Source organism: Meles meles, chromosome 16 (genome assembly GCF_922984935.1).
Source record: "Meles meles chromosome 16, mMelMel3.1 paternal haplotype, whole genome shotgun sequence".
In the NCBI taxonomy this organism is placed as follows: domain Eukaryota; kingdom Metazoa; phylum Chordata; class Mammalia; order Carnivora; family Mustelidae; genus Meles; species Meles meles.
In genome coordinates this window covers 52,177,962-52,192,420 of record NC_060081.1, presented here as the reverse complement: position 1 = coordinate 52,192,420, position 14,459 = coordinate 52,177,962, and the positions used below count along the sequence as shown (strand labels likewise).

Sequence of the window (14,459 nt, the reverse complement as noted above, 5' to 3'; positions counted from 1 at the left end):
CTAGAAAACCTGTCAATCCTAAGCCTTCAACACAACAGAGAATCAGTTTTTTTAACCGTTTAAATTTAAATTTTTAAATTTTAAACAGTTTAAATTTTAGATTTTTAACAGTTTAAAAATTTCACTTTGTAGGAACAAAGAAAACAGTGACGTTGGTTGTAAAATCAGGGACATCTCTCTGGGAATTAACAGGGTAAAAATCAAAATATGAATGCCAGTCAAGTCAATCAATGTACTTAAGGATGTGTGCTCACATCCTTCTTACTGGGTAATGCCACAGTAAGGCCAATTCCAGGACCATCCTTTCAGGAATCCTAGAATGATGTTCTTGCCCTTAACCTCATGTCTAGTACTAAGAGAAAAACACTTGGAGGCAAGTTCTCTCTAAAGAGCTTTTTCCTTTTTTGAACCAACACTTCAGGTAAAACTTTATACACATCAAATCATAATCCTACATCTGGAAAAGTATTCGCACTGAATTAATGAATGTGTATAAGCAGCCTTCTCTAACTGGTAACACCTCTTCAGGTAAAACTGCGTCTGGGATACTGCTGCCATGATACAAAGCAAGACTTCTGGCTTCCAAATGGTTGGTCATTCAGTCATTCTCTACCCTGCAATGTGAGTGTGAAGCTGGGTCTTAGGTTATTTCATTGGAACACATTTTTGGAGCCAGAATGCAGCTTTCAGCACCCTCCAGCACACAGTAAGCACTGGGCAGGGTGGTTTTATGACCTTCACAGCCACACACGCTTCCTTCCCAGAGTTAATCCCATCAGGTGACTCCAGCACACAGCACGGCCAAAACCAGAGTCAGCCAAGAGGGTTCCCAAAGACCATCTCTCGTGCAAAACCTTCAGTTTTTGAACGCCTTAACCTCCACTGAAAACAGGAGTATTAAAGCTAATCCTATGTTGATCCAATGTGGAAACGACTGGAGAGTGAGTCAAGGGGAGAGAGAGAAGGGAAAAGAGTTACCGGAAGAGTAAAGAAAGCAGGATGCTTCGCTTCATCTTCATATTTGCCTTCAGTTGAACTTCCAGCCTCCATAGATTTGGACGTAGTGTTCTTACCGATACCCATCATCAAGAAAAAATGAGCAGTTCAGCCTCTGGACTGCAGGGGCTGGAAGAGAAGGCTTGTGCAGGCGAGGCGCCCAGGGTCTGAGCTGGCTCTTCCGGTGCCTGGAGGGCCCGATGCTCAGGCAGAGAGGAGCCCCACAAGCGCCGCCATCTCTCAGCACCTAGAGAGAGAGGAAGCAGCCAAATCACCACAGGCATGTCAAGGGCATAGGACACACATTCGCTGCGTGTCCTGGAGAGAAGTCGGTTATAGTGTACGTTATATCCAAACAGGAAAAAAAGCACATCACTTAATCACACTTTTCAAGTCCCCACCATGTTCAGGGAGCCGTGGAGATTCTGAACCACCCCCTCGAGAGGAGGACCACTGAACTGGGCCATCAGCAACACCCAGGGTCCAAGGGTGAGAAGGTACACGGGGATCTCTCTGACACACATGATGGTACAGCTCTCACAGCCCAGCACTCTCCAGCAGAAACCACTGCAGGGATGAAAATGTCCTGTCCAACCCAATTGTCTCTACCCACGGGGCTGTTGGAGAAACTAAAAAAAAACCAAACCCCCCCCTTTTTTTAAGATTTTATTTATTCATTCAACAGAGATAACAAGCAGGCAGAGAGGTAGACAGAGAGAAGGGGGGAAGCAGGCTCCCCGCGAGCAGAGAGCCCAATGCGGGGTTCGATCCCAGGACCATGGAATCATGACCCGAACCGAAAGCAGAGGCTTTAACCCACGGAGCCACCCAGGCACCCCAAGAAACTCAATTTTTACTTGTATCTAATTTTAATCAATTTGAATTTAAACAGTTGTATGTGACTAGGGTTGACCATACTAGACAGTGAGTGGAGTTATAGCTAATCTAGTATGACTACATGGATATCCAAGTTCCGAATCCCCTTATAGATGCCTAACTAAAGGCAGGGGAAGACACTCATAAGCATTAAAAAAAGAGAGAGAGAGAGAGAGAGAAAGGAAACCAATCTAGGGTTAAATGACTACACAAGGTTCTAGGAATGTGTCAAGATGACCTTTAAATGGCTAGAAGAATGCCATACAAAACACCAAGCCAACACATTCCTATCAATCAAACGGCATAAACCTAAGGAAGAAATCAGAAAAACAAAATAAAAAGGAAGGGAGGTAAAACAGCAAAAGATAAGGAAGAAAGGGGAAGGAGAGCAAAATGGATCTGGAATGCTCAGAGAAACATGTGGGTGGATGGGGAAAATGCAATGCTCGGGGCTAAGAGAAAAATCTAGGCAAAAGTCAAGTGTAAGAAATTACTGAAACAATTCTATGCAGCCAAGTTTCAGGGTAGAAGAAAATTAAAAACTCAATTTCAAACAAAAGTATGACTTGGACAATAAAAGAGATCCACCCAAAAATTAACAAGCATTTGGGGAATTTCGGCTTCAAAAAATGAGAGGACACAAAGGATCCCTACAAGGGTTGGCACATGGTCAATAAAACATGCCTAAGTATGCCCAAAGTTTTATTTTAAAAAACACACATATACGAGCAGGTAGGGGTGAGAAGGGGCAGAGCATTCATCAGAATGAGGTCAGACTCCACGCCAGTGAATGTGCCACTGAGGATGAACGATCCAGCCAAGCTGTCCAGCAACTGTGAAGACACACCAACGCCAAGTTTAGAAATACAAGGAGGAAATCTATTCAAGGAACTCTATTAGAGGCTCTTTCATTCAACAATGACTGGATGAGCCAGGGGAGAAACTGAAATACAGACAAGAAAAGAGAAGGAATTATACAAAAATTTGGGAGTTCAGCAGGTAGAACACAAAAAGAAAAAATAAAAGAAACAGTTGCCTGAACATCATGTTGCCTCAAGTAGAAGAGAATCAAGTGCACACATCGAACTGGTTAGAGGGGCTCTTCTGGTTAAATGTTCGCACACACATCGCCTTCTGGTATCCATGTCTGTTGAACGCAGGTGTTCTCAACCGGGAGTGTCGCTCCCTCCAGGGCACATCCGGCAATGTCTGGAGATCCTCCCGGTCATCAAACTAGGGGAGAGCTACTAACATCTAACAGGAAGAGGCCAGGAGTGCTGTGAAACATCCTACAGTGCCTGGAGCAGATTCCATAATAAAGAACTACCTGGCCCCAGATGTGAATAGTACCAAGGCTGAGAAACCCTGGTTTAAAACACTTCCCTCGGGGCACCTGGGTGGCTCAGTGGGTTAAGCCGCTGCCTTCGGCTCAGGTCATGATCTCGGGGTCCTGGGATCGAGTCCCGCATCGGGCTCTCTGCTCAGCAGGGAGCCTGCTTCCCTCTCTCTCTCCCTCTCTGCCTGCCTCTCTATCTACTTGTGATCTCTCTCTGTCAAATAAATAAATAAATTTAAAAAAAAATAAAATAAAATAAAAAAAATAAAACACTTCCCTCCTCCTTAAAATGACACCCCAGTGTGCCATCTGAATCCTAAGCACAGAACAAGGGATATGTGTTCCAGTTTGGGAAGCAGGGACACGGATGTCACCAGATAGAACAAACTCCCTAAAGGAATAAGTCTATGTGACTTACTGCAATTCTGTGACTTTTAAAATAGCTTTCCCTTTACAATAACAGGGATGAGTGGAGCATTTCTGTTTTCTGCTGCTTGTAGGGAATATGGGGACCCATTTTACTATGTAGTAAATACATAATACATAAAAGTGGGCATTTTCTGAGGGGAAGTTATGGCCATTGCTTAGAAAACCCTAAAGGCTCTACCTGTAGCCCTAACAGAGATTTCACTCCGAATTAACCTTTTCTCGCGTTCTCACTTAAAGTGTTTTATGACAATTCAAAAACAACACAACACAAAGAATTCCTAGCAAAGGCAAAGTTTGCAGAGAGGCAGGCAAATGATGGAATGGGTAACAAAACCTTGGCAAACCCCAACCCCCTGAAACAGAGCTCCTGAAGAGGCCTAAGGACGTAGAAGAGTTCTGAGGCTCTTGAGACATAAAATTCTCATCCTGAAAGACTCTACTTGGCAGTGCCATCAGCAACAAATCGGTCCATCTCATCCATGTTTGGGAACGCTACTACAAAGCTGCGTCAGTGGAGAATTTTTCAGAGATTTTGGGTTGTGCTGACTCATGAGTTTTTCATGTTTTCTAGCAAGTACAGAGACTCTTGTGGTTTATCTCCTGCCCTCTGCCTCTGGTGTTTACAAATCTTTGTAAGGATATTAATCCTTTAATTCTGTTCTATTGATTAAAAATATCTTAACCCAGCTTTTTGTGTGTTCATGAATTTTGTGGATGATCTTCTAGAATTATTCTTATGTTTATAATCAAATCCATCCATCTTCTATACATCATGACTTTGCTACTACCACCCATCAGCTTCCCATGAGCTAAAACAACAAAACACATACAGCAGGACTCTGAACATACCTGAAGCAGCCCAGACAGACCTGTACCGTAACTGCCAGAAGCTTAGGTTTCCCTGAAGATGGGACAAGCAGAGGACAGTGAACCACTAAAAGGTTTTTACAAGACTACATGCTACAGTTATAAGAAACATCAAATGAGCCCTTGGCTCCACATGCAGCCATGGCCATCAGGGGACCAGCAGACCATCGGAGCTCTCAAACCCATGTTTTTTGTTTTTGTTTTCTTTTTTTTAAGATTTTATTTATTTGACAGAGATCACAGGTAGGCAGAGAGGCAGGCAGAGAGAGTGAGAGGGAAGCAGGCTCCCTGCTGAGCAGAGAGCCCCATGCGGGGCTCGATCCCAGGACCCCGGGATCATGACCTGAGCCAAAGGCAGCGGCTTAACCCACTGAACCACCCAGGCGCCCCTCTCAAACCCATGTTAACCTTAGGGAAAAGGATAGGGTCTTTTAAGATTTTATTTATTTTTAATTTATTTATTTATTTGAGAGAGAGAATGATAGAAAGCACAATCAGGGGGAGCGGCAGGCAGAGGGAGAAGGAGAAGCAGGCTCCTTGCAGGACTCAATCCCAGGATCATGACCTGAGCTGAACGCAGAAGCTTAATGACTGAGCAACCCAGGCGCTCCAGGATAGGGCTTTTTAATGTAGAATGTATTTACTCTCCTGGGTGAATTGCATCTTCATGCTCATTTCAGACCTGATCATCCCTGCAGCAGCCAACCCTCCCCACTGCCCCCATGACCAGGAACAAAAAGGGGACAATTCCACTGTGGCAAGACCATTTTCCATCAAGCAGTCTGTGTTTTTTTTTTTTTTTTTTTTTAATTTTTTTTTTAAGATTTATTTATTTATTTATTTGACAGACAGAGATCACAAGTAGGCAGAGAGGCAGGCAGAGAGAGAGAGGAGGAAGCAGGCTCCCCGCTGAGCAGAGAGCCCGATGTGGGGCTCGATCCCAGGACCCTGGGATCATGACCTGAGACGAAGGCAGAGGCTTTAACCCACTGAGCCACCCAGGCGCCCCTCTTTTTTTTTTTAAGATTTTATTTATTTGACACAGAGAGAGAGAGCGTGCGAGCGAGTGCACAAGAAGCAGGGGGAGTAGCAGACAGAGGGAAAGGGAGAAGCAGGCTCCCCACAGAGCATGGGGAGCCCAATGCAGGACTCAATCCCAGGATCATGACCCGAGCCGAAGGCAGTCGTGTAACCAACTGAGCCGCCCTGGCACCCCAAGCACTCTGTGTTTCTCCACTGAGTGTTTAACTGGCCCTCATGAGCTCTACTAGGACTTAGCCCCTGCCTTTGGGGTCTCTTACAGAGCAGAACCCTTTGGCACACCCTGAAGACAGGGAGCTAAGTGCGTACAAGAGGGGATGGGTCCAAGCAAAGTGCAAGGCAGTGATGCTCTCTCTGGCAGAGGCTTTGGGGCAGAGGGCGCCAAGACTCGGAAGGAGGGGATACGCTTTACTGGGTTAAGACACAGACGGGGGAAGAAGGGGAGGAGACAGGGAACACTGAGCACAGAAATGTATCCTCAGAAGTCCCCACGTGACAGCATTCCACAGCCAAGTCCTGGAGGGTTAGGAAGTCAGCCTCAAGGCCAGAACCCACGCACCAACCTGAGATCAGAGTGCTTTGTCCACACAGGTTCAACTTGAGTGGGGAAATGCCAAGGCCCAGACAGAGAAAAAAGGTGGGGGTGGAGTTTAGGGTCTGGTTTAGCATTTGTTAAAACAAAAGGCAAAATCTCCCAGGGAATCTTACACTGGGGAAGGTCTGCATGCCCCCAGTCCATCCATCAATCTCCCTCTTCCTACTCCTTGCAAAAGAAAAAATAAGCAAGGCCACCGCTCTCTTGCCCCTGACCCGGAGATGAGGGGCAGGAGGGGCTGAGGGATAAAAGATGGGGCTCACCAATGATGACGAGGACGGCGCAACTACAGTCTCCCGGCTCAGCATCTGCCTCACCCTACCGCTGGCACCTCATTCTCCCGAGTAAGCACAGTACTGCAATGAGGTGCCCACTGACTCAACACAAGGGGAAGGTAAGCTCCAGAGACGTGAAGTAACTTGCCAAAGGACACACAGCCATCAGCAGTGGCGCAGGATTCAAACTTTAATCAGCATTCCCGTCCAAACAGTGTCTCTACAAGCAAGAGCTGAAACTGTCCTTCGCATGCTTGGTTTCCGGCTGGCCTCCCTGAGCGAACATCCCAGGCTGCCTGGCAGCACCATCTCTGCTGAACCTGCTGTGTGCTGTATGCTCTAACGGGGACTTCTGAGGGGGCCCCCGGGGCTGCCAAGCTCCCTCTCCAGGGCTTAAGCCCACGCCCCCAGAGCAGGAGCTCCCAAATCGGGGGACTCCGGGTGCTCTGCCACATCGACACCACCCCAACAGCCCCCCCACCTCTTGTCTCACTTTCTGTCCCACCGCGAGCACGTCTCTTGTCCATACAAGAGCAGCTGGCACGACCAGAAGCCATCGTGTCCTTTGAGGGTGTCCTGACGCATCTCAGAATGACAGTCAAGTCCTTCAGCAAGGCTGCGGGGACACTGTGGCACCTACTGGGAAGCCTGGTCCCAAAGTGCTGTCATCTCCATCTCTCGAGTCCTCAGGTGCTGGGTCCTCCACCAGCTTCTCGGACTCCTGCATGAGTCCCACCTTCAAAACAAACTCCCTTTCCCTCATCCCCTCCCATCGGGGTGCCTCCCGTCCATGCCTCCTCTGGCCACCACGTCACTGTGGCACACGGCAGCCAGGAGGCCAGCTCTGCCCACCCAGACCGCCAGGGTGGTCAGGACGAGGGGCAGCAGCCATCGCCTGACCCCGGCTCCCGGGGCCAGACTTGGCACCTATACTGAAGGCTCTCCAGCCTTTGTGGGATAAATAAATGGTTTAAAAATAATAATAATAATAATAATAAAGCTACCTGATACAATGTAACACTCATTCTTGCTTAATACTCTTCCTAAATTGGGTAAGAAAATCAAGAGCCAACATCAAGCCCATCTGTGACACACCAGAAGCACTGATGTCAGGGATAAGCCAGGGTGTCCACACCACCGCAGTGTCGCTCAGCTTACAGAGGAAGAGGAGGAAGTGTTTGAAAGGAAAAGACCAAATGAGAACCACAACCAAGAGATGAGAAAATCTGAGAGAACCTGCCGGTTGATTAGGAGTGTGAGTTTGTTCACTACCTTACAAATAAGAGCATTCAAAACGGCCCACACAACCTTTTAAAAAAAAAAGGACCCAAAGCTCTCTTAGGTTTGCTACTAAGGTAGTTTCCTACTCAGCTAGTGAACCTAAAGCATTCCCCCAACGCCAGCAGCAAGCCTCTGGTTGTGCGCTGCCTCGCCTGGTTGTGCAGGGTCCCCAGCTGAGAGTGGTTTTCACATTTTTTCAGGGTGGTAAACAGCAGCAAGGAAGAACATGTGACAGGATTATCAGGGCCACAAAACCTGAGACACCTACAGAAAAGTTTACCGACCCCTGAAGATAAGAGGATGTATGAATCCTGTGTAAGATGACAATAACAGCAACACTTAGGTTTTATCAAAAATGGGCATGGCCTTTATGAATAAAACAGGGCTACAAAACAGATTTAAATAACCAGAGAAATAGACCAGATCCCAGAATAAGAAAGCTTCTATAAGGATGGGCATTTTCTGATATTCATAATGCATATAAATTTTATAAAAATCAATTAATACCCCAAAAGGAGAGAAAGGGGGCTTGCTAAAATTCCTGTGGAAGGATAAGCAAAAATAGCCACAAATATCTGAAAAAAGAGTAAGAATATGTTCTATCAGATAGGAACCCTAACATAAAGTTGTAATAAAAGAGTTCACAAAGACAAGAGGAACCCCAAAAACTGAGAAATATAGGATATGGAAGGACTTTAAATCATAAGGCAAAGTATGGATTTTTCAATACAACATGCCAAAACAACCAGGGCAATACTAGGTAATAAAATCCAGAAAAAGTTAAGTCCTAAGGTTAGTGCAAAAGAGGGGGAGAGGGAGGGAGGAAGGACCACTAATGGTTACATAACATTAGGGCAGAGGACTCCTTTCTTAGCATGCCATGTCGTGATTAGGCAATACGAGATTTTTTTAGGTTTCTATATGGAGAAAAAAAATCACATAAAGTTAAAAAGCAAAATATAATCTACATAAGATCATGTGTTCGTATCTTTACTATTTGAAGAGCTCTTATAAATACACAGGAAATAAAAGTCCTTAATATAAAAAGACAAAACAGGAGTACCTGAGTGGCTCAGGTCATGATCCCAGGGTCCTTGGATCTGAGTCGCCTATCAGGCTCCCTGCTCAGTGGGAAGCCTGCCTCTCCCTCTCCTGCTGCTTCTCCCCCTACTGCTTCCTTCTGTCTCTCTCTGGCAAATAAATAAAAAATCTTTTTAAAAAATGAACAAAATATGAGCTTATCTTCAATTCCCCTCAAATAAAAACAGCAAAATAAATGTTCCATCCTTGTTCAAAATCAAATCAAAGTATACTGAAATGAGGTACCTTCTTATTAACCTATGTGGGTTATTTTTAATGCCCTTATTGGTAAGGTAGTGAACAAATACACAAACTCACACTCCTGATGAAAAATAAATTTACAAATGAGTAGACAATTGGGTTATATGTATCTGAAGAAGTATACTCATGTTTACGTCTAATATTTGTTAATTAGGACACAAAGATTTAGCTCCAAAATCATGCATGTTAGCATTATTAATAAAATCAAAAATTGGGGCACCTGGGTGGCTCAGTAGATCAAGCCTCTGCCTTTGGCTCAGGTCATGGTCTCAGGGTCCTGGGATCGAGCCCCACATCGGGCTCTCTGCTGGGCAGGGAGCCTGCTTCCCCCTCTCCCTCTGCCTGCCTTTCTGCCTACTTGTAATCTCTGTGTGTCAAATAAATAAAAACAAAACAAAACAAAACCAAAAATCAGGAAAAATCTAATATCCAACACTAGGGAATTGAATGACAAAATTATGGTATGTTCCTGCAAAGAATACCATGTAGACATTAAAAAGATGACATAGAAATATCTACTGACATGGGAAGATGTTCACCCTATGTTACGTAAGGAAAAAAAAGAACAGTATGTACAACACTATGCTAAGTGAAGTAAGCCAGTCATGGAAGGACAAATATGGCATGATTGCATTTATAGGAGGTTTCTAAAATTGTCAAACTCACAGAGGCAGAGAATACAATCGAGGTTGCAAGGGACTTGGGGGGGTGCCACTCAACATGTGTAAAGTTCATTATGCAAGGTAAGTTCTAGGGATCTGCTGTAGAGTGCTGCACAGTTAACAAGACAGTACTGCACATTTAAAGGTTTGTTAAGAGGGTAGATCTTAGGCTGAAAGTTCTTACGCATTTTCTGACACACAACAATAATAAAAGAAGGTACCAATTTTTTAAAACTCAGGTAATAAATAAAAAGAATTAAAGGCAATTCATACAGGGATAAAAACAGGTACAGAAGTAACCTACCACTGTGTGACATTAAGTGTGCACACACTCACGCACACATCAAAGTGTTAACCAAAATGCTGATTAATGGACAGCAAAGGACTTAAGCCTCCGTATTTTCTAAAGTTATTTACTGGACAGTGAAAGGCGTGCCCCCTTCTCCCTGAAGAGCCTGATGATGTCCACAGCAGCACTTGGTTCCACCCCTTGCTGAGAATCAAATCGAGAGACATGGTCAGTTCCCCTCAACAAGGTCACACAAAGCAGTCTGGTCCCTTCCGTTGAGTGGTCAGGACACAGCCTTGGAGTGACAAGACACGTGGAACAAAGTTCTTGGTTTTCGAGTTGTAAAATAACTTCTATTGTCAGAAGAGAAATGGAGAAAAGCAAAGGTTTTGTAAATTACGCTCAGCCGGGAAAGGGGGGAACAGACAATAAAAGAGGTGTACCAATAACCAAGGCTGCCCCCAAAGACATGGTCCTCAACTTTGATTTCATGTTGAAACCACCTAAGAATTTTAAATATACTACTGTTGGGTCCCCTGCCCACAGAACCTGACCAAGTAGGTCTACGGAGCCTGAGCATCTAGTTTATAAAACTTTCCTACGGCCATGGTTAAAAATCACCACCTTTAAAAAAAAAAAAAAAAAAAAAATCACCACCTTAAAGCAAGCAGGAAAATATTACAGTCTCATTAAAAAAAATTTTCAACCTCAAAATAAATCTAAATCTGCCAGAGCAGAAAAATGGTAATTTGGCAAATACTGCTATGAGCCAATAGGGAACTAAAATATTTAAGTCTATAATAAATTTCCAATTCCCCAGGGATTGAACCAGTTCTCCAGCCACCAATAATCATGAACAAATACAGAATAACAGCTTTGAATTAGCACTTCTTTAATCAACTTTTCAGCCAGTGATCATTTCTTTTGCACTTAATTTTTTTTTTATCTGACCATTTCTCTGCTGTCCAGGAATGGGTCAACTCCCTGCTGTGGCTTACCATGGCCACCTGACTTGGAAGTAGGACAGTACTACCCAAACAGAATTTAAAGGCTAAGCTGCTCCTGGAGTTTACTACCAACCAAGCCTTTTCATGTTTCTTGGAAGCAAAACCGAATCCTAAGAAAACGTGTCTCTCCATCAGCATCTGGCAGCTCCTAGTCCCAAGCACTCAGCAGATGAAGTAACCAAGAATCCTCCCAAAGGGTAGACTCTCCTGTGTGTACAATTCATCTTTATACTCCCAACTCTCAGCACAGAATACTCAATAAGTATTAATGAAATATATATTTATCCCATATAGATGGCAATACTACAACAGAAACATAAATGCACAGCAAATCCACCTTTTGACACAAAAATCTAGTCTCCAAAATGATACATGAAGAATAAGAAAGAGTCAATAATAGTTCATTGCCTAAGACTCACTTGCAAAGCTTCTTCAAAATGCAGGTTTCTTCTACACAAATGCTCGTAGACAAGTTCTCAAAGCCTGTTTTCATTATAACAGACCCAGAACTCAAGACATCAAAAGGTCCATCAGCAAGTGAATGGATAAACAAGCCCCAGCGGGTCCCTACAAAAAGTACTCAGCAACAGAAAGGAAGCCAACTGCTGACATACAAAACAGGGAGAAAGTGCACAGATAACCACACAGAGAGAAAGAAGCTGGACACAAGATACGCTGCCGGATTCCCTGACCTCCAGCGACAGGAAGCAGGTAGTAGCAACCTAGCAGGGGAGTGGACGGAGCGACTCCAAAGGCAGAGGAAGGAAATGGAGAAATCGTCTACACTGTGGACATGGTTCCATCTGTGTGTATCTGTTTACTGTATGTAAACTATACATCGATAAAAATCAATTTTCAAAGAAAAAAAAGAATTTAAAAACTTCCATAATCTCACCAACTTAAAAAATGTCCCCTCCTCCAAATTCTGATTCCATACACCTACACTGGGACTTGGAAATATTTTTAACAAACGCACAAACATACTGATGCTAGAGGACCTCAGACCACCCCCACCTTTGCACGGGCAACCCGGGCTGGGAGAGTTTCTCTGCCTGCAGAGACCTACCCAGACAGCTGAGTGTGACTAACAAGGAAAACTCTGGGATAAGGAAACTCAACCTCCACTTGCCAAGCTGTAGTTTGGTTCTTACCAAGGTACAAACAAGACCTTTCAGAGCTAGCCAGGTTCAATGATAAAGCACATTTCGAAAGCCAATCCGTGGCTCCCTCTCTGCTTAAATCCCATCATTAGAGGATTATAGCTCAACTGTGGCTGCTCCATTAAATTCTGTTAAATGCTAACATTTGACCTAAATGCTAATTTTAATCCAAGACCAAAAAAGATTACTGGAACACACAACCTCAATTTATATATGCTCAACTCCCTTTAAATAAAAGGACTTGAATAGTTGCCCAATACATAGGGTCCTGCTTTAGAAAGTTTACAATCCTGACATTTATCCTAGCTATTATTATTCCCTTTAGGCAGCAACGAATGAACCTGTAAGTGATGGTTATTACTTGATCTTGTGATAACAGTTACGGACTGTGTCATGGGGTGTAACTGGGAGGGGGAAAAAAACCCTCCTAAAGCCTTTTCCAAAACATCCAAGAACTTTTGCTCTTATTTTTTTTCAAACTGCAAGTCACTACCCACTAGTAGTGGGCTAGGATATCAACTCAGTGGATCTCAACAGAACAAAAAACTTCAGAGTACACCTCGTAAGATAAGGGATTCTAGTTTCAAGATAAAATACCTCACCATGGCTCGGGTCAAACAACAACAACAAATACAAGCCTGAAAGTCACTGATGTAACTGAAGCCCCAGCAAGTGACATAAAGGGCATAGTCCGGATAACCCAATTTACATCACTTTATTTGCTGGGCTTCAAGGAGCACACCCATAGAAAATGTTAGTTCACCTAGTACAAGATAAGGACACAGATAACAAAATATCCTAATACGTCCCTGCTGCAAGCGTAGAGAGTACCCCAAATCCTAGCCTCCGAGTGGCCTCTCTCTAACACCTGTCAGAGCCTGACACCAAATGACCTCACTGACTGGAGTCAGGAAAATCTCCACCGCCCCCCAACGAGCTGTGTCAGTCTTCTGTCACTGTCTCCATCTGTCAACTCTTCCCCTCAAGAGAAAGGAAAGTTTAAAAGAAGGCAGATCAAACCTGGACTTCTGAAGGGGAGCCCAGAGTCCACTGCCAGGCTCCCCGTCAGAAACACAGCTGCTGAGAACCCAGGAGGGGCAGTGCCGTAGCGGTCACCTCTGCCCCAGGGCCCGTGAGGCGCCCCACATCAACAACCCCGCTCTGAAGGGGGAAGGAAAGGCCTCTGGGCAAACAGTGCTGGACTACTCGGGTATCCCGTGGAAGTGGAGCCGGGCACCGCCAACAGTGGGCCGGGGGACAGACACTGCAAGTCCTCCCGGCAGTGCGGGTCACTCCTGACTGAAAGCAAGTGCTTTACGGAACATAAAAAATGAAACAGGATGTTAAAGAACACTCCCTGCCTGCGGGAGACCTTTTCCATCTCTTCTGGAGACTTCTGGAGCCCAAGAAGCCCTGGGACAGAACACGCTCTAGACCCACACAAAATTCTAAATCCTGGGAGAGCTCTTGAATCCAGTCTGAGAGGGGCTGTTTTGCTGATGTACGTTTCCACACAGGCTGAGCCACGAAGAGCGATGGTCACGGGACCTAGAAGGGAAGACGCTGACTCACTGATGGCTTGGTCCGGGGAAGATGGGAGGCAAGCATACAGTAAAAGGTCAAAGCAGCTGATGTTCTGCTGGTTTGGGGCTTTAAAATCCATACCCATCAGTGATCTTCGTGTTTCTGACCTAACGCTGTAGGTATCAGATGCTACAGCAGCTTCTGGGCCTGATCTCATCCAGCAGAAATGTGTTGCCCAAACTTTACTTAAATAAAATTATGATAAGGTCTTAAGACTTGACTATCCTAACCATGACTCTCCTGCCCCAGGTAGCATCCACATGGACCATAATGACCTGCAATTCCCAGGTCGGAGCTCAGGAAGCAGCCTCCTCCAAGAAGCATTCCTGGGTTAGCTGTCCCATGTTAGCACATGACTTTGTGGTCCAGCTCCCCCAACCAGGCAGGGATAGGGACAGGGACACAGTGTCCACCACATAAAAGACACTCAAAATGTCTAAAGAAAATCTGACCATTTTTCCGGGGTAAGGGATACATCTGAGACAAAACCTAATCCCAAACCTCCCTATTCATTCAGGGAAAGCATGTGCCCTGGTTAAGTGAGGGCAGAAGGAGAGATAATAGAGCAAAAAGTAGAGCTTATAGGCCAGAATCAAAATACAGAGGTATATCTGAGGAAACTCAAGCAGAATCAAGATTGGTTTGATTGCATTTATTCCTGCGATATGATTTAACATCTCATTTTTTTTGTACCAATAGTGTTTTTAATTAAAGACTATT

At 44.7% G+C, this 14,459-nt stretch overlaps 1 protein-coding gene across 4 annotated transcripts in view; it reads right to left on the bottom strand.

Moving 5' to 3' along the window:
* Window positions 1-14,459, bottom strand: part of SLC23A2 (solute carrier family 23 member 2) — a 128,111-nt gene that overhangs the window by 67,378 nt on the left and 46,274 nt on the right. For all 4 annotated transcript variants that reach the window (XM_045980960.1, XM_045980961.1, XM_045980963.1 and 1 more), the window contains one exon: window positions 979-1,243. In XM_045980960.1, the coding sequence (XP_045836916.1) occupies window positions 979-1,086 (108 nt within the window). In that variant the 5' untranslated portion in view covers window positions 1,087-1,243. The remainder of the gene's footprint in view (window positions 1-978; window positions 1,244-14,459) is intronic.